The sequence below is a fragment of the Pempheris klunzingeri genome, chromosome 19, assembly GCF_042242105.1.
Source record: "Pempheris klunzingeri isolate RE-2024b chromosome 19, fPemKlu1.hap1, whole genome shotgun sequence".
NCBI classification, from domain to species: domain Eukaryota; kingdom Metazoa; phylum Chordata; class Actinopteri; order Acropomatiformes; family Pempheridae; genus Pempheris; species Pempheris klunzingeri.
This window is the reverse complement of record NC_092030.1, coordinates 14,785,501-14,809,884: the sequence shown is the minus strand read 5'-3', so window position 1 is coordinate 14,809,884 and position 24,384 is coordinate 14,785,501. Positions and strand designations below refer to the sequence as shown.

General features: G+C 40.3%; 2 protein-coding genes across 2 annotated transcripts; one reads left to right on the top strand and one right to left on the bottom strand.

The window, feature by feature from the left end:
* The first annotated feature begins 4,103 nt into the window (after window positions 1–4,103).
* On the top strand, window positions 4,104–5,249 carry LOC139219042 (sphingosine 1-phosphate receptor 3). Its single transcript, XM_070850816.1, has one exon. The coding sequence runs from the start codon at window positions 4,104–4,106 to the stop codon at window positions 5,247–5,249; it is 1,146 nt and encodes a 381-aa protein (XP_070706917.1).
* A 4,052-nt stretch (window positions 5,250–9,301) lies between these two features.
* On the bottom strand, window positions 9,302–24,032 carry shc3 (SHC (Src homology 2 domain containing) transforming protein 3). Its single transcript, XM_070850787.1, has 12 exons — window positions 23,397–24,032; window positions 18,577–18,647; window positions 15,047–15,110; window positions 13,610–13,729; window positions 12,424–12,477; window positions 11,995–12,046; window positions 11,775–11,904; window positions 11,539–11,692; window positions 11,350–11,443; window positions 11,052–11,243; window positions 9,567–9,892; window positions 9,302–9,430 (listed from the first exon to the last, which is right to left on the bottom strand). Exons 1-12 carry the CDS (start codon window positions 24,030–24,032, stop codon window positions 9,302–9,304), a joined length of 2,022 nt encoding a protein of 673 aa, XP_070706888.1.
* Window positions 24,033–24,384: the final 352 nt, after the last annotated feature.

The window sequence follows — 24,384 nt, the reverse complement described above, 5'->3', positions numbered from 1 at the left end:
GAAATTATGCCTCAGAAAAGTCTCAGAGGCCTTGTTCTGTTAAACTGCATGCAAGAGACCGCCATGCCTTGAAATACTGCCGCCACAAAACCACAGGGCAGGAGGGGACTGTCCGCCTCAGATTTTGCAGCCCAGACTCATGGGGTGTGTTTTTGCCTCAAAATGGCGAGGGTGAAATTAAAGGCAGGGTTGTCATGTAATTGCACATGAATTTGCCCACTGCCCACGGCTCTGACCCCAGTTCTTGCACTCTAATGAAGGGTTGAGAGCTTGAACAGGGCAAACCCCGCCAAAGTAATGGCTACAGTGATGCCAGCCAAATAGATTTTGTAATGTGCTTATAGTACTAAAGCACAGGGCCTTTATCTTTATCTTATCCGGCCACTCTCATTTAACCATTACTTCTCTGCTTTCAATGAGAGGCTATTATGTTAACAGTCACATAAACTGCATTATAATCAATTATGAATGTCCTTCGAATACGTGTAGGTATTTGTGAGTGTGCACTGCTTTTATGCATTATGATTAATAATATATGAATATCCTGATATGTTTGTGGCCTGTGTCATGAGTTGTTAGTTGAATGTACTTTTACCTTTTACAGTTGTAAATATTAGTTACTTTGCAGAATATGACTACTTTATAGATGAAAATATCCAACCGTACACAACTAGGTATAGCTTCACCTTGATCTGCTGCAACATCAAACTTCTTTTTAAATCTTATACATTGTACAACATGTATAATCTTCTGCATAATCAGTACTTTTAGTTTTGATTGTTCAGAACATTTTGCTCTACCTCTGTGCTTTTACTTGCGTCATTTTTAATGCAGAGCTTTTACTTTTAATGGAGTATTCCTACAGTGTGGTATTGCCTTTAGTTAAATAAATGATATGAATATGTCTTCCAACCACTGACAATGTCACACATAAAATGTAAACTGTATAATGTCCAGGACAGGCTGTAGTTGAGTAGTGGAAACTTTCCCTGAGGAATGGTTTTACCAGCTGCGAGGCAAGGAAGGTTATATAGTACAGTTCTTTCAAATGAGGGGTTGCAGTTTGTAGGTTTACAGTTAAATAATATAGCATTATAATAGCAGGAAGTCACACATATGGTATATTGATGATTTGGGGGAGACATACAGCTCCTGATGCTGGGCAATGTAAATAAACTACTTTCTTGCTGACAGAGATGGCCGGAAAATTCAGCGTCACTTTTACCAAAGAGGTGGTTGCCGACAAAATTTTAGTGAGGGTGGTCCTGCAAAAGTGGAAACCCTCCTTCTTCTTTAGCAGTCTATGAATACATATAGACATAGACTCACTCTAACCACATATTATGGGTTTGTACTTGCTGATGGTTTCATATTTGGCTCAAAGTTTATGTAAATGCAGATGCGAGCCCCACATCACTGTAGTTTGCTGAAAAACCCAAGGTTTTTCCAACCATGTTCCCGGTCTGTTAATCCAGCTGCCTTTACGCAGACCCACTCTGTGATTGGTCCCAGATTTGTTGCGGGTCCAGAGCAACGATTTGGCTTTCTCCCTGAGATTTTCCCATTGCTGCTGGCACGGTGTGACCTGCAGGAAATGACTGAGAATTGTGACTCTAACAATGCTAATGGACCAATGCCAGACCACAGCTGTTTATTCAACCACACAAAACATTCCTCTGGGTTAATAACCACAGACACTGGAAGAGATCTACTATTTAACGATTCGGTCTGTGACACAGTACACTATGTGCTACGTTTGGGGAAAATTGCAAGCAGATAAATGTGTGGAACTGGACGAAGTAAAGCAATATGATCCTTAGTGTTTGAATCATGTTCACATAGTGAACAGTGCATGGTGTTCATGAGCTATTTCTGGATCTCGTTTGAAAATCACATTTATTGTTTTAGTCACATTTTGGTTATTTCATGTTTGGTTTCAGTCATGGAAGTCTTAAAACTCTGCAGTGTCGATTCCACTTGGCCACATGTATTTCAAAGAGTCATCATCTGTGTCTCTGCTCCTCCCTGCTGCCAGCCCTGCCCATCCTTCCTGGATATGAGGTCACAGCAGAAGGACCAGAACAAAGGATGGGCTGCAGTCACCTCAACTTAAATTCTCACAGCATATTGCATTACCACTCTTTCTCTTTTTTGTACATGTCAAGCAGAAACATAAGGAAAATCAGCTATAATGGACGTGGCTTTGGTTAAAGTTAGCTTTAGTTCATTTGCAGCTCTAGACAATGCATTTGTTGTACATAATATCATTATGCACTTTGTTATTAGAAAGTATGGTCCTATTTTTAGTTAAGCCTTTATTCTCAGGTTTTATTTTATTCTGTCTCGTGTCTTGTGTTTAGTGATATTATTTATGGATTCTTATCGTATTATGCTTCTTACGCACTTCATTTGTTTCTGCCATTGATGTGACTTGCCTGCTTGAATGGTAAAATTGCTCATTGGGATTAATAAAGTACTCTCAGTCATTCCCAAGAACTGGGTCGTGACCCCCATGAAGGTCAGAGGAGATTTTATCTGGGATGCCAAATTTGTTTCTAGAATTTCTTCAAATGTCTTTTATGTGAGATTTATACCTGCAGTGCACTTTTGAGTTGGTATTTCTAATAACTCTCTAATAACTGCAGATGAGTGCCCGTTAACCTGCCCAAATACATGTGTTTATGCACGTGCATAAAATGAAGTTGTGGTTAATCAAACATGTCTCTTCAAAGTGAATGGTAAGTTAAGTTGTTGCAGAAATGGCAGTAAAAATGGCCAGGAACGTTAATTTATGCAAAAATTCGCCCTTCTCACAGTTTCTAAATAAGGCTTGCTGCGAATTGAGGGGCCCCAGATAAAAAGTTTGGGAAGCACTGCTCTAATCTTTCTATTTACTGTTTCTGCCTACTCTATGTAGCCTAGCTTACCTCTATCTAAACAGCTAGCTTACATTCAGTCAAGCTAGCTAGCTACATTACATTAAACATTCAAGTTAGCTGGATAGCTGGTTTAAATCTTTCTCATTCATAGTCATAGTTTGACTGGTTCATTAACCAATGTCTGACCTCGAAATGAGAGAATATGAAAGATAAAGCTTGCTAACAAGTTGAAATCCTAAGAAATCGTGTCTAATTTACACAAAACATCCAAAAAAGATATTTCAATGAGAGAGAACCAAGTTAATTCACTATTTTAATTCACTATTTTGCATAATACCCACAAGTCTCACTTCCTGGAGGGCTTTGGGGCATGTCTGAGACAATATTATTGTGACACGTCTTTAAAAAAAAAAAAGTCTCCACACACCTCGTGGCTCTGGTGTGCTTAGAAGTGACCCTCTCCCTGCTGTTCCAGCCCGGCCTGAACGAGGGGAGGAGGCGGGGGTGTGACTTCCATAGCCGACTGTCGACCAACTCCGGAGTCTGGAGAGCAGTGAAAGAAAAGATGAGGAGCTGCTGCTTTCTTCCACCAAGCGACGGAGAAGATACTTAAGTTCAACGTTAAAATCGAGGAAACGTGGACAGCAGGCATCTCAGTAGTGACATGCGCGTCTTTCAGCGTGCGTTTAAGCTTCAGCTGAAACCTGACTGCCTGCGCCGCACGGTAAGCCGTCATGTGGAAAACTAGAGTAGCACTAACAGGTAAATTACATCATTGCGTACGTCTAAGTTAGCGTGAGGTCTATAGATTGTGACTGTGATTATAAGTAAAAGTTAATTTTTTGTCTGAAAAGATTCATTTACATTTTGGTTGTTTGGGCAAGAGGCCAAGATTCATGTGTAAACAAACAAACACCATCCTGGTGTATTTTAAGCTGTAGATTATATGTTTCCTTTATATATTTTTAAAGTTTTCTGCAGGTATTTGCTAGTCTTAATGAGCTTTTGTTTCCATAATAGTAAGGAAAATTTGATTGTTCAGTTTAATCATGATCATTGGTGTATTACTGGATACTGGTAATATATTGAGCCATGAATTGGCTGCTATTTGTAAGGAATCTCACTTTCCTCACATCTCCCACTGCAGTTGAACACAGCAGATCTGCTGACACTGGAGTCCTTGCTCACTTCTGACATCCAGTGTCAGCAGCTGGTGCTTTGAAGATGATCAACCCTCAGATATACCTCCACTACAACTACACAGGGAAGCTGGACCACCGGCCCAGCTTTGGCACGAGCCGTGGCACTCTGGACGCCAAAACCATTGTGTTCCTCGTCATATGCAGCTTCATCGTCCTGGAGAACCTCACTGTGCTGGTGGCCATATGGAGAAACCACAGGTTCCACAATCGCATGTACTTCTTCATCGCCAACTTAGCGCTGTGCGACCTGCTGGCTGGAGTCGCTTACCTGGTCAACCTGCTCCTGTCAGGAGAGAAAACCCTGCAGCTCTCACCTGCTCTCTGGTTTGTCAGAGAGGGGAGCATGTTTGTTGCACTTGGTGCCTCCATTTTCAGTCTCCTGGCTATTGCTATAGAGAGACACCTGACTATGATTAAAATGAGGCCTTATGATGCCAACAAGAACTACAGAGTGTTTCTGCTCATAGGGACCTGCTGGCTGATTGCCATATCTCTCGGAGCATTGCCTATTCTAGGCTGGAACTGCCTGGACAACCTCCCTGATTGCTCCACAGTCCTCCCTCTCTACACTAAGAAATATGTAGCCTTCTGTATCATAGTTTTCATGATTTTGCTCTTAGCCATGTCAGTCCTTTATGCCCGTATCTACATCCTGGTTAAGTCCAGCAGCCGAAAGGTTAGCAAGCACAAGAACTCCGAGCATGCGATGTCCCTGCTGCGCACTGTCATCATCGTAGTTGGGGTCTTCATCGCCTGCTGGACACCCATCTTTGTACTTCTCCTGGTGGATGTAGCATGTGTGCAGCGCTGCCCCATCCTCTACAAGGCTGACTGGTTCATTGCAGTGGCTGTGCTCAACTCAGCCATGAACCCGGTCATTTACACTCTGGCCAGTCGCGAGATGAGACGGGCCTTCCTGGGTCTGGTGTGCGGCATTTGCTACAAAGGGAAAGTCTCCGTGACTGGCAGCGGGAACAGACAGTCTCTGGAGCCGAGCCGCAGCAGGAGCAAGTCGTGGAGTAGCCAGAACAACCCTAACCAGGGCCAGCAGTGCTTCAGGCAGGCAGAGCTGGGGAAGGAGAAGGAGGTGGACGCGGCCCATGGCGAGGTCTCAGTGGTGGCAGGAGGGGCTGCTCAGGCCGTCCTTGAAAACGACAGAAAAGACTGACATGAGGAACCAAGATATATCTACAGTAGGAAGGCGAAGGTGGCCTTAAGCTCACTGAGCTGTGATTGATCTAAAATGAAGGATTTCTTGAATGAAACGTAGACTTTCAGCAGAAGCTGCAGGGCAGTACATTCTCCTTTGTGCTTAATATTGATATATCTGCATCGTCGATAAATGGTAAGCTTATTAAAATGTCCACACAATGCATTAGACTGATAAACGTATGAGACCACCTCTTTTTCAAGTGCAGGTAATATTTTGTCACCGTCCAGTGAGAACTACGCGTCTCTAATTTGTTCATTTTACATTTTACAATTGAGGAAAATAACCATCTAAAAATCCATTACATCATCTGACACAGTGTGGTTATTTTGGAGGTGTGTGGTTTTTGCAAACGAGTGTTGCTCTTGTATTTGTCAGAAAAAAAAACATTTATCTGTTCTATCTAAGAAAAACAAGAAGTGAAAAAGCACCTGCAATCATAGTTCTGAAAAAATTACGTAACGAAGAATGATTGTAGACAACTATTAGTGTAATGGCAAACAATGGGAATTATTTATTATTCAATGTATTCTATTCTGTAATTTTGCATTTACTCAGTAATACTACAGTATACTGTGCAGTTACTGTAATGAAAACTGCATTTTTAATTGTATATGAGTCAAACTTTTTCATTATATCAAAAGCATCAAAATGAACTGTGCGACTGTACAATCAATATAACTGCTTGCAGTTCATTCAACGCCAGTGGTTTAATGCGATACCAGAGCTCCATCTCCTGGTTAATAACAGTAATTCATTTCCTCAGTGCTGACCACGTGTTTTCACAACATGCAGCATGATCTGTAGAGAATCCCCTCAATCCTGATTTTAGTCCAAAATTGAAATTGTGAGTGTGCGTTTGTCTGATTATTCCAAAAGTGGAAAAAGTTTTGTATCAACTTTAAGGGCATGATGACGCTGGTAAACTGAAGGAAGATGCATGTGGATGCAGCATGTGAAACAGAAATAACATACTACATGCAGCTATTCATATTATGGAAAATATTAGCTTTGATAGAATAAAGGAGAAAAAGAGTCACCATACTGTGTGATCCACCTGGATCGCCTAGTGTTGCCAGTAGAGAGCGCAGTTCGGCTTTGTTACATGCAGTCTTTGCCTCTGTCCTCCTGGAAAATAACTTAAAGGTTAGTACACAAATTGCAAATGTGTATCATTTTCATGAGGGCAAAAATACAGAAAAAACTCTGCATGGCAAGATATCACGAGAAGTAAGTGAGAAAGCATGTTAAATTTGGATGAACAAACACACAAAAGAAAAAGTTTAAAGGAAACTGTGATGGTTCTGTGGCTAAATGCTGTGTCTACCACATTCAATATGAAATGAAATATTCAATGGATTATTATGTCAGAAACAACAACAGGGATTCTACACATTCACGGTTTTATTGCCAACAGTCATACAGAATAATGATAAACCCATACAACCAAAAGATTAAATCTGTAAACATCATTTGGACTTTCTTTGTTTTTATTTCCTTTTTTTTTTTTTTTTTTTTTTACTATACCTGTTCCAAAATAGTGAGTTTCTGTGTGATTCCCTCCGACAAAGATTTATATTTAGAATCAGGAAATTATACATTTATAATATATAATAGAGAGGGAGGGAGGGAGGAAGAGAAAGAGACAGATAGAGAAAACAGTAGTCTCAAGCAGCAACACGCAGCAGGGCAAAACACAACCTCTAGTGAACAGGCATGCCCCATTGAAGATCAGCTATTGCACTTTGAAGAGAGAGAGAAAGGGAAATAAAAATACCATTTGTACAAATAAAAGGCACATTTTCATCAACAGAAATCTGGAAAGAAGCCATGTTCTTATTGTGTCCCAGTGTGTTTGGTTGTATAATTTCTTTAGACCACACAGCTAATCATCATGTTATCAGAGAGATTCAAGTATGGAGTTGTTCCTGCTATATAAGCTTTGTTCAAAACTTTGCACGTTTTGCTGAGGTGATTCTACAGATTTGCTCCTCAGAAATAAAGACTAATCTTAAAAGAATTCTTACTTTAGCATAATGTTTTTTTTTTAATCTAGCGCATTGCTCTTCTCCCAAGATATTAGATTTGATGAAATTATGTCACAAAGAACTGGGTGAAGTAGAAGTTAATGGCAGATAATTGTTGTCAAAAAAAACCCTCAGTGATTATTTGTGCCCTTTTCTTAAATACATTAAAAGGGACACAAGGAATCAAGGAAAGTCTTATTAGCTTAAACCAAAATGGATCTGGTGGTGGATATTTTCACGAGGATCCCTATTCTGCTCTTTGCTAAAATATGTGTTAAGATGCATGTACTGTACACTCCCTCTTGCAGCAAAATACAGGCACGTTATTTTACATTGCATCTGTCTTGTCAAACTCATTGAACACATGCTGATTTTGGTTCAACTGAAGTGGTCCAGTGCATATCAAATACAATGCCCCATTCATTTGGTATCCATCAGAGTACTGACAATAGTAACGATGAGAGCATTTAGAAAGTCTGATGCCAGAACTGCTGTGTAGTATTTCTATAAGTCATTTCAAAATTTTGATTCCCACTCTACAAAAACAGTCTGTATAACCTAAATACAGTGAACTGTTCTGAGGAACGATTGTGTACAGTGGACTGCCAAATGCAAATGAACTCTGACCTGTCAAGCAATAATGGTTGAAAACTTGCCTCTTAGAGTTGGATTTTTCCCCTACACTGCGGTTCTTCAAGCAATTCACAGCCACCATCCTTTGCTACTTACAAGTGAAAACACAAGAGAGTTGAAGTGAGTGTGACTGACAGGGGTAAACAGGCATTTCTGTGATGACATCTAGTGGCAATACAGTGGTCTTGCCATAAGATATCCTCACACATCAATACGTGAAGGTGATCTAATATTAAACAGTGCACGCTGTGTGAACTCAACATTTGTCTAATTCAGTCTCTTATGTAAAAAGTGTCAATTAGTCTCAACACGTTGGTAATTTGCCTTGGTACAACTGACACAGATGATCTAACTAATCTAACTTTCTGATTGTGCTATTCATTTGTGATCATTCAAATGACAAAAGTTCACACAAAAAAATGTTAATGTGAGAATATCCATTGCATGACTCAAGCCCCAAAACTAATCATTGACTACACACCTAAAAGAAGAATCCAGAGAAAACCAATTCAGAAATAATCACTGGTTGAAAAGCATAAATATTTTACAGTGTCAGCATACACAAGCACCTCTTTCAAATAAAGGGGTATCAAGGTCTACAAACAATGTCCACACGAACAGTTGATTTTAAGTCATGCGACTGCAGTGACACGAGAAAATACTTCATAAAAAAAAAAGTTTATCTTTAAAGCCATTGACAGCACTATGAAGGATGTCTGTTTGCACCCCAACACTTTGTGACTACCGCAAAGCAAAACACATTCAGTTCTAATCCCCAATAAAAGCAGATTTTATATAGTGACTAATTGAGTGAGCTGTCACGCTATTTGTGAGATTAAAGGACATTGTTCCTAAAGTAATTCATTATAAACAGCATTTATTGTCCAAACTGCTTTTGTTTCCTCAAACTCTTTGCCAACGGTTCCTGTAGAAATGTGGTTGTGCTTGACAGACAAAACTAAAATTTCAGGTTTTTATTCTAAAATACTCTTGTTAACACCTCTTTGAGGTTTGATTTGCACTTCATCTAAACTACAAGAACAATTGTCTTATTTCTAATCTTTTAAAACACCAAATCAAGATATTATGTCCAAATGCACCTATGTCTTCTCAAAAATATAGCATTTCATTCATCACAACAAAATAATAACAGTTCTATAAATAATTTTTTATCTTAAACAAATCGTGCGTCTTCCAGTGCCTCCAGTAAAGTAATCACGGGCCAATTTCCCATAAACACTGTCAGCGCATAGAGCCTTTAAGCATCTTCTCTTCGTGTTCATCTTCAAGTTTCAGGATGGTAGGAGAGACTGTCCAGAGCTTCCTATTTCCCATCAGGCATTGCAAGCATCACTGTTTCCTTCCAACGGGCTGTAGGAGACACAGTTCACTCCCGGCAGACACAATCGGCAGATTGTTGTCACGGTGATGGCCAATAAGATGGCTAATGCTGTCAAATACATGATCTTTTGTCCGTACCTTTGAAAAGAGAAAAAGATGTTAGTCTTTTTTTTCCCTGCAGAATGGAAAATCTTTGACTTTGGTATTCCTATTTGTGTTCTACCCACACTATGTCCCAGAAACACACTCTAAATGCCCTTTTACCCGATCTTACCGTGCCCTCAGGGTCCACCAGCAGTAAGTGTTTGGCAAGTCCATTGTGCATGCCTGTCAGTACGTAGGACCCTGGGTTGGTAGTGCTCTTACGAACCAGGAAGTCCCCGTCTTCTTTCAGCAGTTTTTCAGCATCACGTCGGCTCATTTTGCCATGATACCACGTCTGGCCCTCCAGCTCCTCCTGTGCCCGGAAGGCCAGTGAACGCACGAGGAGAGGGCTGGAATTGTCCACAGATGCTGCCTTATGAAGACCAGACGCCTGGGACTGAGCTTGCCCCTGGGACGTTGGATGGGACTGGGACTGTATGGCATCCTCAAAGGGCTCTGGTACAGGTGAAGGCAGTGCCAAAAGGATTAATTAAGAGGTGATCTGTGTCACAATTCTATTCAATTGAGAACAATTTTTTAATTTCTGGTAAAAAGATTGTAGTAAGATAATAAGTGTTAAACTATTAAGTAAACAGCTGGGGAATCCAGTATGACCCACATTGCATGTCGTGCCTTTCTCTTTCTTTACCTATAAAATGAGCACTTTATCGGTACCCTGTAAAGTTTTTGACTACTAGTAGTGCTACAGAGTAATTTTTCTACCAAAGGGTTCATTTTTCTCTTGCACACAGGTGACGCAATACACATCCCTGCCAATGGTTTCCCATTAATGCACATAGAAACATGTTACAAATTAAAGATATTATTTTAGAATATGTAAAAGTTATCATATTCTTATTCTGTTATACTGATGATACATAAAACTGTTTTTATAAAACACCCTGTGATAAAATGATTTTTTGATATTCTTAAACTAAAATAAATATAATTCACACAATAGAATTAAGGTTGGGAAACTTTTTCATGCTGAGCTAATGGTACTTTTTTTATTTTCAGCAGTACTGCTATTAACACTTTAATAACTTTCAGAATCAATTAACTGATGTTTTCTACATTGTGTTGTAAAATAATTTTAGTTCAATCTCATCATTATTATGACTTTCTGTCACACAAGTGCTGGAGTTTTTTAATGGAAGAGCAAAGTAAAATGTGACAGTTAACAGTTAATGAACTAAAGTAGTTGGATGATGACGCATGAACCTGGATTTCATAAAAGAACAGTTCTCATTTGAATTGCTCATATGTAATTTTTCTCATGAATTCTTCACAGATAGTAATCACACATTTGTAACTGATCTTCTGTGAATAATAATAGCAAAAATAAAGTTGCACTTGACAGGAGGAAAGAATACAGCTGTTCACTGACAGTAACACTGTCCTCCTATTGTCTTCAAACTGATATGGTGTTATTATATTGCCACACTCAAGTCCCTGAGGAACAAAAGCAAGGAAACCTCTATAATTAAGAACTCTAATTAGAAAGTCATCTTACTATGTTATTCTGAAAGCAGGGCAAAGATTAACAAGTGAGTTTCAACCATTGCTTCCAAATCCACAGAAACTGAAATTTTACTACACACCAACCAAGACTTACTCATGTCAAACAGGTCCTTCCGTGGGCTCTCTTTTGCTGCAGCTGCCATGCCCTTTGTCACGTTTTCCGCCTCTGCCTGGAGTGCTGCTAGCACCTGGGCGTCAATCTGCTGTGTGTTTACATACGCGGGCATCTCTCCTGTTTTCGGTGCCTGACCTTTACTTTCGGGCAGACTGTTTATATCAAATGACCCTACAGTCGACATGTGGAGAAAAGCCAAAGTGTTGAATTGGTGAAATTCTGCTTAAATTAAACTTGTTTTACTTATTTAAGGAACTGGAAGCATGGATTTCCTTACCCTGTTGAATGAATATGGGCTTTCTCTCATCTCCCCAGTTTTCACCACAGTGCCGCCCCTGGTAATACGTCTGATCTACTGAACCTGGGCCCATCTGACAACATACGGACACATGATTATCAGTTATATATTACTCTACATGAGAACAAAAGTTATTCTCAGAGATTAATCAAATAAACTGAGTTGCACCTGGCATCCATCTGGTGCTGCATTCTGATTGGTCAGCCGGGTGTCGATGAAGCCTCCGGGGGGTGGCATCTTGCCAGGGATGTTGTTATAATAAGGATGTTCTGCTGTCTCCTCCTCTTCCTCTGTCCATGGTAACTCCTCCATGTTTAATACCCTGTGGAAAAACACGGTTTGACCATGAAACTGTGAGCTGTGAGTGTGCTTGTATTGTGCTGCGTGTACCATGAACACCTCACCTGTCATGTGTGGAGGACAGTTTGCTTGAGGGACACTGTAGGTACTGCTGGAAGCGAAGGTCAAAGGCCTGGCCGATGGTGCTGATGACGTCCTGGGCCAACCCATCAGAGCATTCCAGGATGTGGCATGCTGACGAGGGCCAGAGCAACAAATTTAAAGAAGCATGCTGTGCGTGAGATATAAGACACTCTACAGGGCATTAAAGACATGAACACCTACCTCTTCTGTTGACAGGGTCCTTTGCTACATAGGCGACATAATCTGTTGTGTCCTAAACAAAGACACATTACAACTGTAATAATCGGCAACTATAAAATACCAAAGTTACTTCCTAGGGAAACCTTTACTTTCCAATGAAGTCACTATTAGTATATATTGGATTTTAATAACAGGGATGAGAAGGTTGAAATTTGTACTTTCCTAATATGGAATAACTAATTAATAATATAATACAATTTGGAAAATTCCCAGCTAGTAAAGATTTGATGACAACATGACTTTTGATAAATAACAGTAATTCCAGATGGAAATAATGTTGTTTTAAACTGAATTAGTCAATCAAATCTCTTTGTTATGAAGAAGTTTAGGTTTTGATTATCACAAGATAATCATGCCTGTTCATTTGACATGTGCTAGTGAGTTACTTACAGGGTCACCACCTGATGCAAAGGAGATGGACTGCATGTGATGGTTGGCTATGATCTGTCAGGAGCAAAATTATACAGTGCATATTACTTGGAAAATTCCTCTAAAGACACACAGATAGACACAAAGGCACCTGCATTTATTCAACACACATATTCAATGTTAAACGTATATCAGAATTTGGTTAATTTCTTTGCCGTTACCAACAAATACTTATACTTATACAGCACGAGGCAGCCATGTCAGAAAGGTTCAGATCTTAGCGTCAGTAGCCTTTAGAAAGATAGTTTTGACATATTAAGAAATACGTTTATTTGCTTTCTTGCAGACTGTCAGAGGAGAAGACTGATACTTCCATGTCTTTGTTAAGTCTAGAGCTGGGCCCAGAGGATGTGCTTAGTTTAGCTCAGCATTAAACATGGAAGCGGGGGAAAGAGAATTGAGGGATTAGGACCAGGGAGAAGCGCTTGTTGGTAGAGCGAGGAACTGGTACTCAATTCATCCGAAATGTTATTCTGTCTTGCAGGATTTTACTTTTTAGGCACCATCTGCTAGCAGTATCAAAAAGGACAACAGTGTATAGTGTAATTAGTGACCACCCCCGCCACAAGAAAATTATTTTTATTATCCACATAAATATAGTGATGTGCATACAGTAGAAAAGTCAAGTTGCAACCTTCTAACTGTCCTTTTATCACATAAACCTCCATTAACAAACAGCCTCAGTTCTATAAAAAGAAATTCTTATCACTTTAGCAGAGACTAGTCTGTTTTAGGCCTTTGATGTGGCTCAAAAACTGGCATATGTAGAAATGTTTGGTCTCGTTTTGAAACGGGCCATCTGCAGATTAATTCCATACCCAGCATATTATGATCCACTTAAATCAGGCACGACACGAGATGAATAAACCCTGTTTGTGTTATCTTTGCTGTCTTCTCGACTGTATCTTAACTGTAAGGGAGTTGGGAGTCTGTTCCCCTATCAAGGTGTTTTAGTGTGTCTCATGGCTGTGCCCACCGCAGTTGGGGTTAGCTTTATTTTAGGTTACGGTTAGGTGTAGCAGAGATAACCTGGTAGAGATCTCCACTCCACTGAGTGCACTTTTCTCATTTCATCTTTTTTTTTTTTGGCAGCAGAGATTTATTTTTGACCATGGGAACACATTGTTTACAAAGATTGCACACTGACCTGTTTGCCATCAGGGGTCATCAGGTTGAGACTACTGGTGGAGATATTTAGGTTGATGGACATGCCAGCAAACTGCAGGTTGCTCTTCCCCAGGATAGTGGACAGTGCTTTGGACGGTGGCTGAGAGGATCAGAGGGCAGATACGGACGGATGAACAAAATAAAATACAGAAATGAAGTCTTTTATACTGCATATCTTAAAGGAACTGTTGGACATTTTGAGGGGAAAATGCTTATTTGCTTTCTAGTTGAGAGTTAAATAAGAATATCAATACCACTCTCATGTCTGTAAAGTAAATATAAAGCTACAGCCAATGGTCTGTTAGCAGACAGGGCTGCTTAGCTTAGCATAAAGGGAATCAGCTAGCCTGGCAAAGGTAACAAAATCAACTTGCACCTAAAAAGCCCACTAATGGGTATGTCATATGTCCAGTGAAAAACTTTAAAGAACATAAAGTAAGTCTGTGTGAAATAGCCACAAAGCACACTTCCCAAAATGTCAAACTATTGCTTTAAGGAGTGTTATCCATTTAAGTGTAATCTCACCACTAGTAAATGAAAACAGATGGAAACATTATTGTTCAATATTTGTTTGGACAAAGCACATTTCAGCAATAGCAAGGGACTTTGAAGTGCTGGATACTTAAAATATCATTGTGAGTGGTGATTATGATCAAGAGAGGAGGCAAAGAGACCAGATATAATTAGCCAAACCCATTCAACATTTTCAGTGCAAAGCTGATGTCACCGTCGTGCATTTGTCACACAGCCAAAATAACATTATCTTATATCTTACATCCATGCTGAGGGAGAAACTAGTCGGCACAGATTTTGTGTTATATACTCTTCCCTGACATTTGAACAAGCTCTAGAGAGCAGAGTAATGCTTCATTTCACACCCCACATTCACACACAGTCTCCTCACACACTGTGGACACACACCACATACATGCACGCACACACACAGAACACAGATACTCACACAAACATGCGCGCACACACACGCAAGCTCAGTCTCCTGATCACAGATATTGTGCACTACATGAGTCACTAAGCACTGTGCGCGGTGTGCAATGCATCGTGGGCCGGAGCTACGCCCACGCACATACAGTCCTATACCTCATCATCTCTCTTCTCTCTCCTCAGCCTCACTCTTCTCTAAATACAATCTCTCTCTCATCATTTCTTCCTCTCTCTATCTGTCTCCGTTTTCCCTCTCTTTATATGTGAAGGAAGAATGAGAGACAAAGAACTTACAGAGGCGATGCTATATATAGAACGTGGAAGGGTAAATGAATATCTAATGCTGTTTCCTCCTTCTCTCTCTACTGTACCTTTCACTAACATTCATTTTCTCAGCTCTTTCTGTGTGGGCATCACTTCTCCCGTGATCACCCCATCTCCCTCCCTCCCTCCCTCCCTCTGTCCATCCATGTACCTTTCTTTTCCGCAGAGCTCCTTTGGTCCCTGGAACAGCCTCACACACCAGGCTGATGGCTTCCCTAGAGGGAAGGTGAGAGGAGGATGAAGCCAAGATGGTGACCATCGACAGCCCCAGAATCACACTTCTTTTGGCATTAAATTAGACTGTACAGGACTGTACTTTACAGTAACAATTCATCATTACGTACTACAAAAGACTATTACAAAAAATAATGTTTTGCTTCAAGAATAATCAGCCATCCTAGCGGCTCAGTGTGCCTGTACATTGGCACAGCAGAACGCTCAGTTAAATGCCAACATCATCATGCTTACATGCACACAGTGACAATGCTAACACTCTGATGTTTAGCAGGAATAGTGTGACGTGTATGTTCAGGATGCTAGGTATTGGTCAAAGGCCAAAGTATTGGGCAAATTCATGATTCACCTGAAAATGGTGCTAGATGTAAAGTCGGTTAAGTTCTTTCAGTTCATTCTCAGGTTAGAATAAATGTATCTATTAACTTGTCAATGCTGAAATCCATAAATAATTGAGACAAAACAAAGAATAAAAAATGTCTAATAAAATAATATATGTAAATAAACTAATAGATGAAACAATTGTATTTACAGAATGCCTAAACTCTACAGGTTGTTACACATAAAATGAAATCACTTTGGCCTAAAGAGACCTGAGTCAAGACTCAATATGCAGTGTACAGTGTTTTATATGGTGCCTTTGAGAGTATTAAAAATGGACTGCACCTATTGAAGCAATGCGACTGTATCTGGTATACAGTGCAACACATCCCATGAAGTCTAAAACCGTTTTTTAAGATGAGAAGTCATTTTTATGTCAGACAGACATAAGACAACCATATGTGGATTAAATAGTGGCTAAAGATAGAGCTGCTTTGATGTGGAAAAGTCAAATTCCCCTCTGAGACAAAGTGGATATTGGTTTCATGACAGAAACAGAAATGTTAATTTCTGTATCCTTTGTACCTGGAAAAATCACGCACAGCAGTAGGTTCTTTTAGAGAAATCTAATTATAGCAACAGCATGAGACATAGCTTTCTCTTTCTGTTTGTCTATCTCTCTTTATTGGAGGGAAACAGAAACACACATACACAGTGAGAGAGACAGAGAGAGAGAGAGAGAGAGAGAGAGAGAGAGAGAGAGAGAGAGAGAGAGAGAGAGAGAGAGAGAGAGACTATCTATCACAGTGGGCTTACAAGCTAACATTAGTCTGGACTCACTTCAGGAAGTCAAGCATAAAAGTGGACGTGACACAAACCGATTCACTGTTGGCCTTTGCCTCACTGCACATTGGTCAATGATTTCAAAGATACACATGGACTCACAGACAACAAATTGATAAAAGTCACCCTAAATGTACTCTATTTGCATACGATATCAAAATCCTGTCACATTTTAAATTGGGTTTCTTTTTTTAGAAAAGGTGGATTGCTGTTAGGATCTTAATAGTACTAAGTTATAAACATAAATGTATATCTGCTCAGCATGACTGAGAGCAATGACTTCCTAGATTCAACAGAAAAAAAATAAATGCATTAATCACTTAAGCGGGTTATGATGGAAGATATTTGGGCACAAACAATAATTTAGGGGCTATATTTTTCATGAAGACCAAAAAAAATAATTGGTAACATTAAAGATTGGCATTGACCAATTTAAACTGATAACACGGTTCAGAGTCTCTGCTGATGCTTTCTGTCTTTGCTCTACGTGTTTTCTGCTGTTCTTCTATTCTGTGTCACTGTTCTGCTCCCGGGTTTTCCCCTGCTTTGTTCATCAGATCGTTGTTGTCAAGTTTCTTAGTAACTGTAATCATTATGATTCTGCTGAAGTACATAAGTTAAAAACAGACATAAACCCAGAAAGAGTTAGCGTCATATCTGTAAAAACGTTTGCAAAAACTTTACTGCATTACAAATAACATTAATTCTAGCTGCATACTGTATGCTAGCATAAAATTAACAAGCTAGATAAGATGTTGCAGCATTGGACGTGGGGCTTGAATTTGTGGAATTTTCTATATAATTTTGCACTTACATATGGGTTTTTATAATGTGGTATAGCTCAATAATTTAATGTTTTAGACCTCATATACTTAATATACTCATACATATACACTGACTTAATTGCCTACATAAAACGACATGTAAAACTTTGAAGTTTATTCATCACAACAGAGTTGAAGTCATTGTAATATGACTTTTGATGGAAAGGTAATTGACTTCTGTCTTAAAACTGCATCTCCATCTTACATCCAACAAAACTACATCCTTCCAGGTGAACCACCAGTTTTTAGGGAGTCCCCTCACTTACCAGAGACAACAGTATCGCCTGTGTGACGCCAATCAGTTGGCAGTAAATTTACTCGCAACAGACATCAGAAAAAACAGTACACCGCTTCACAAACAAGTGAAATGAAGACATGGATGTACTATAAGTGGGACTGTTGTGTTAACTCTGCCAACCCTCTCTGGGTTGCGTGATGGAAAATACATCCCTAACTGTGGGCCACTTGTGATTTTTCCCAGGAATATCGCCACTGGCACCCAGTTCTAATCTTCTAGTAACACTGCACATGCAAAGGCTTTCATCAGTGAGCCACTGGCTCAGTCGCCACTGTGTTACTTCATTGGAAATGGAAAGCGAATCAAAGGCAGGGTCTGCAACTTCTTGTTATATTGATGAAAAATCCGGTGTTTGTTCTGTCACAGGACTGTGATAAACTCATCAAATTATTTCTTTTGGACCAAATGAAATTACTGGATGGCCGACCTGCCTGTCTACCTACGTACTTGCCTACCTGCACTCACACTGCAAGTGCACCCATTGAGCAAAATCGGAGTCTTCCACAAGGCGAAGGCTAGCGAGCTAGTCGCACTAGAATGGCAGAGAAAGTGCGGCCACGATTGAAATCACAGCTCAGCGACAGACTGTCGTGAGTTACCCAGAACGAAGAATACACCCACTAAGCCAAAGAATGAGAAAGAGCCACTGCTGACCGCGAAACACTGTCGTTTAGGGAGCTAACAGCACAAAGCAAAGCCTCTGAGCCCAGTGAGCAGGAGCTATGAGCTCAAGGTAAGGTTATGATTGTGACAGCTATTTTGCTTGTGCTTATACGATTATGGCATTTGACAGAGACGTTATCAGTCAGCAGTTTAGTACAGAACGAGCGAGGGGCCAGGCGGCTGTGGCCGGTCAACACCGTGAGGGGCTCGTCCTCCAGCAGTAACGTTAGTCAGACAGCACGTAGCTTTGGAGGAAAGTGTGAAGGGAAGGGTAGGATATTTTCAGTTAGATACTTTTAGAATCTAGCTTCTCTTGCTAGTTTCTCCAGTGTTGCAAACTCTGCCTTTGACATACATGCATATAAATGAAAATCTCCCAGATTACTACTTTAACAATTATATTGAGTCTTTATTATGGACAAAATACACATCTTACATGTGTGTTGTTTTTGGGTGTAAACAATAAAACAGCAGATGAAGTTAAAAAAAACAATTTACCTCGTAATTTGTGATCTTGTGGTGAAATCCAGGGATCTCATTGACCGAAGGACTTCTATGCAACCAAGATACTGGAAAGCAAAAACATAAAACCTGTGTGAAATACATAATACATGGCATACAAACAAAATACCAACTAATGTTACAGATTTGACCAATCTATTTGTTATTCAACATGTTTCATTCAGTTAGATTGTGCCAACATCATAGGTGACAAAACCACCTCTATAAGTTTGAAACAATACCATTTAGAGTTGCTGTCTCCCCCTTATATATTTATATATATAACTTATATAACTTATATATTCTCAGTAAACTGTTAAATCTTATTATCCATTCAGTTTCTTTTTTTAAAGTCTGAGTACAGCAAATTCAGAGATTTGTTTCTAAACATACACATACATAAAGATTGCTGAAAAACATGCCGATGCTGAACTGGTGGATCGATGACGCATCCTTAGCATGACTCCTCCCACAGCACTACATAAAAGAGTGTCTGCATCGGAGGCCGTGGCTCCATGAAGGCAATAAACAGTGCAATAAACCGATGACGTAGCGTTATCAGTCTCCTTACCGCAGGCAACAAAACCTTGAGAACCAGTGTTACAATGTCTTGTGTTGACTGCTCTGTTGTTGCAGATAGGTCACTTTTACAGAGACGTGTCCATGAGTTAAAGTGTCTTTGTTAGCACTATATTAGATATCATGGGCACTCCAGATAGCTTTAGCCACATTGCTAAGGCTGTCAACAAGTCTACTAGCACTAGCGTTGTCTCCTTGACAGCTGCTGCAGTCACCACTCCTGTCTTAACATAAAATGACGTATGGATGTCAGCAATAATTATGACCATTGAAGCATGAGAAAAATATGAATGCATGCATACCGTAATTTACAGAATCTATGAATTATTATTTTTCACAACTGTTCCTACTTTATGGAAATAGTCCCAGTTATTATGAAACAGCATAGCAACTGTAATATGGGCTGAGTGACTAAAAGAACACCTGACAGTTTGACAATTGCTGTTTACTTCAACAGGCTACAAGTACACTGTTGCCCATAAAGTTGGAATAATTGTTCAATACCCCCAATTTTGTTAAAGCCTGAATACACAGTTTGCAAAGGTTAATTGTGGTTTAAGTTTCACTGTGATATGTTTGGAAGAGTTTGATCAATAAAGTTGAGAAGATACACACTTTATTTATCAAGAATAAAATCACATTGTCACAATCATTTCATGAGAAGAAAAAAAAAAAATGTATTCCAAATTTATGGGCAACAGTGTATAAGGCGATAAGTAAGAAAGTAAGTAAGTCAACATCCCTTAATAGCTGACATAGTAACGTTAGCATAGCCATGACTAGCGCTGCTTCATAATATTGCTGCCTAGTGATATAAAGTAAATGATATAAATACATGTAAGTAATAATCATGTAGCAGACGTATTAATGGTGAATCACAACAGCAATCAATTTACATTATGCATCAATATTTATCAAAAATGTCTGTGAACACAGTCGCTACCAGATGAAACCCCTTCAAACAGGGAGACAGCAACACAAACCATTTTGGAGTCTAATTTATATACTCTGCACTTTCTTTAATCATTAAAATTTCACGCGGTAGTTAATAACACATTTTTCATTTGTGATTGGTTTACATGGATTTTACAAAAACTCTATGGTGTTGCAAATGAGAGCAAATGGTAAATATGGATATTTCACAATGTGGCTGTGATTCCAGGTATAAAATCATCTCTGCAGGCTTTAGTTTCGTAGCAGTTCTAATTGAACTGAAATGCACAAATACTAAAATGTATTTTTAGATCAAAAAGTTGCCTGAAGTGCTTTGCATACACTGGTTGAGCTCCATGGTTGTTGACTCTGAGGCTGAAAACTGATCTGGCACCTGTGGTTAGAATCAGTTTACACTGCCATATAGCGGGTTAGTGTCAGGACTCCCGTTGCCATAGTAACAGACCCAAAGCTTCAGCAATTCTGGTGTTTGAAACAGGCACTTTCCTGTGATCCTTGGTTTTAGAACAAAAAGAATCTTAGAACCGGTCAAGTTAAAGGTACCCTGTTAAGTTTCTGACAACTAGAACAGCTACTGAGCGATGCTTTTGTACATACACAAGGAGACAAATGGCACCGCTTTCAGGCGACAAGAAAGACACAATATTGAAGAAGTCTACTATCTAGCAAATCTGGATGAAGGATTTGAGATGCTTAAATAATCAGCTTTGCAAATATTTTATGAGGAAATGCATTCATTGTTTGTTGGTTGTTTTGATTTTATGGCTCAAGGATACAAATAATGCATTTTGATAAGAACACTTAAAGATACATTTGTTTGTTTACTATAAGACACCACAGGGTAAATTTATCTTGCTAATCTTGCTTTTTGGAATGCCCAATACCCAACACACTGTAGGGTAAGAGCTGCAAGTAGACATAAACCTGTCTTACATCAGCAAATATGTTTTCCTAAACTTGCTGGTATCATGGTTTTGTACTTTGTGGCTAAAAAAAGAAACATCCAGCAGAGTCTGACACAAAGTTGACGCAAAGGTGGAATAAAACATTAAGTCAGTGCTTGTTGAGTGATTTGGAATCCGCATCTGTGTGTTACAATGCCACATAAGGTGGATTGTAGTCCTCCTATCCCATAACACCACCTTCAGTACGAGCCACCTACTCACATTACAACTCTTCTGATTAATATTGCACAGACTGGGAACATTTTGTGCTGACAGGTTCCTGTCGTTATCAGAATAACATTCATAACCTGGCTATAAACAAAACATCCAGACACTAATGTTTCTATTTCCATTTCTTTTCAGAAAGAAGCAAGTTAGTAGAGTCATGAGTTTCATATTATGAGGCCCCAGTGAGCGTTTTGCAAATACCAGCAAACATGCCATTTGCAAATGTTTAATATGATCTGCTTTTAGAACACTTAGAGTTTGAAGTGCACAATTCAGCAGGGCCAAAAATATATCAGACAGTTCTAAAATTGGTAGAGGCCTATTCTGAGCACAACATGAAGACGTTTTTCTCTCATGCTGTACAACAAAACAAGTACACACAGCTCACACAGTAAAACTGAACTTCAAATTAATTATGAAAATCAATGGGAGGCCAGCTCTGAAGAGCCCACAAATGATCCCGGTGAACAACACAACGTCTAAGTGATGCACTAGCAAAACCACAGACACATTCACTACTGGCTTTATGGCGGGCAAAGACCTTCTCAAACATGAAGTTACGCATCATACTTCATGTCATAAACAGTCCCATTCTGTACTGCCTGGACAGGATCTGTCAGGTTAAAAGGATGCAGCAGTAAACAGGCTAAATGAAATGAGTATTAACAAATGATGAATAACGTGAACATTTTGCACCTAAAAAGGATGATGAACAGCCATGAATTAAAACATGAGATGTAAATGATTACAACATAGTAACCAATGCAAAAAAGGATGGCGATTACTATAATTTAATTATTAACAATGGATCACACGACTGTTATTGTGAAAGGAGAGTTATCGCCCAGATCTGCAGCTCCTCTCAGCTGTTTTTGCATAAACACATAGCTACCGTGGGCTCAAAGTGGGAGTGTAAACAGTGTCACTGTCAATCAATGTCCCCTCAGAGTAATGGTGCATGATGTGCGAGGAGTGACCACATGACGCTAATTAAAAGTGCTGTGAGCATAACACCCCGTTGAACTCAATACACACAGGACTCAAGCCACAGGAAAAACAGAGGGTGGGGGAGCACAGACCGGACCTATTTCCCCTCTCACAGTGTAGATGCTTTCAGCAGCATTGACTGGACAAATAAGTGCGTCTGTCCTTAATGCAGTTAATGGAACGCCACACTGGTCACAGATACTGTAGGCTTTGTTCAGGCAACTTGTAGTAGGTGTCATATGATGGCAATCGTGGTGTGTAACTTGATTTGGAATATAATACATTTCACGCAGCAATGCCATTCAGTATTCTCATTCAGCTCCCTAAAAACTAAATGATGACTTTTGTTTAATGTGCTAAGCCAAGATTATATGTTCTGGCAAATTCACACTGCTACATTTAGGTTTCAGTGAAAATGGTTTGTTCCATTTTTTTTTCATTCACTTTACACCTTGAAGAGCCAGGGCTCAGCATCATCACTCCTCATGCTAGTGACTCATTGCCGGCATGACATTCACAGCTCTCGTAGTTGTGCGCCAACTTGTGCTCCTTTAAATGATGTATGATGGCTGAACAACATTAACATGAGATAGGGACATGATGAGACAAACATGCACTGTGTGTCTTTCTTTCCCCGTTTTCCACCATTTTACTATCTGCAAGCTAAAACAGCCATACAGCTCATAGAGATGCAAAATGTACAGAAATAACACATTACCATGGTTACAAAAGCAAAACGCTGCGGCTGCACATACACAAGACTGGCAGAGATACTGTATAAATTGAAATGTTTACAGCATGCTCAAAGTGACACAAATGATTGCTGTTTTTGTTTTCCCATCACAGCTTTTTCCTCCACATTTCCCCAATATTGACTTTCTCTATTTCCTGAATTATTCAGTGTCTATTTTCTGGTCACTGCTCCTTCTGCTGTAGCCAACCTACATACACCCACTCAAGGGCATGTTGTGATGTGCCAATGAAACTACATTGTCCCTCCTTTATCCCCCCGTTGCAGGTAGCTAAGCTTGATTCATTGAAAGAAAAGAGAGAAAGCTAAAGAATGGAAAAGAGGGAGAGGATAAAAAAGGGAAATGAGACAGGGGAGACAGAGAGACCACCAACCTTCACAATGTATGTCACTCCTGGACCAGAGATCTTCTCGCTCGAGTGTAGCCATCCTCTGGAGGGCTTGCTCACCAGTCCACCACCTCCAGCCGGATTCCAGTCCTCTCTCCCGGGCTGGAGCTCGTCCAGCCTGCTCTTCTTGCTCATGCTGACAGCTGGCTCCAGCTGCGAGCAGGGGGTTGAATGGGAGACCGAGCTGCACAGAGAGCCGCCCACACCAGAGGCTGCTGCCGCTGCCGTCGCCGCGCTGGGGCTCGGGCCACTGGAGCTGCTGGAGCCCGATCCCCCACCCACCTGCAGCTTAGACACAGCCAGGTCCTTGACAGCTGAGGGCAGACCCTTGATGCCCAGCAAGCTGCCTGAGTTACTGAATTTCAGGTTGGACACCTTATTGATGAGGGTACAGAGGGTGGTGCCTCCATCTTCCAGGTGGTCAGAGCCGTGGCTGGTGGTGGTGCTGGAAGCGGTGGTGGTGGAGGAGGGATGGACCTCAGTCGGGGGTGTGTAAGATGTCTCGGCAGCAGACTGGGGGGTGGCCGAGACCTTGGGGTTCATGGACAGGCCGTGGAGAAGCTCATCGACGGATGTTACTGACTCATTCCTGAAGCGGTTGTATTTGGTACGGTGAAGCATACCCTTCTCTCTCTTGCTCTCTCACCTCTCTCCACCAACCGACACACACAGCCTGCCTCTTTCACAAGTGTGCTGGCAGACGTGGCTGAGCCGTGCTGATTACCCTCTCCTGTAACATAGCAGCAGCAGTACAGGCAGCAAACGCCTTTTAGCAATCACAGGCCACCTGACTGTAATTTTCTCTATTGAGGTTACAGTGGTGGTTGTGTGGAGCTGCTGCTGCTGCTGTCGCCAAAGTCCAATCTGCTCTCAATGAAATCCAGAGCTGCAATCCAATCCGTCAGAGAGAAATATACAGACACAATCCATGGAAACACAGCACTGAGGCAGAGGAAGAAGAGGATGGGTATCT

Bases quoted from the DNA above. Each gene is read 5' to 3' on its own strand.
- shc3 (XM_070850787.1), bottom strand. From the start codon at position 24,032: ATGCTTCACCGTACCAAATACAACCGCTTCAGGAATGAGTCAGTAACA. The intron at 11,444-11,538 runs GTGCAACTCAGT...GTATGTTGTCAG, and splicing joins CAGCACCAGATGGATGCCAG to ATGGGCCCAGGTTCAGTAGA. The intron at 9,431-9,566 runs GTAAGATCGGGT...CTCTTTTCAAAG, and splicing joins TGGTGGACCCTGAGGGCACG to GTACGGACAAAAGATCATGT.
- LOC139219042 (XM_070850816.1), top strand. From the start codon at position 4,104: ATGATCAACCCTCAGATATACCTCCACTACAACTACACAGGGAAGCTG.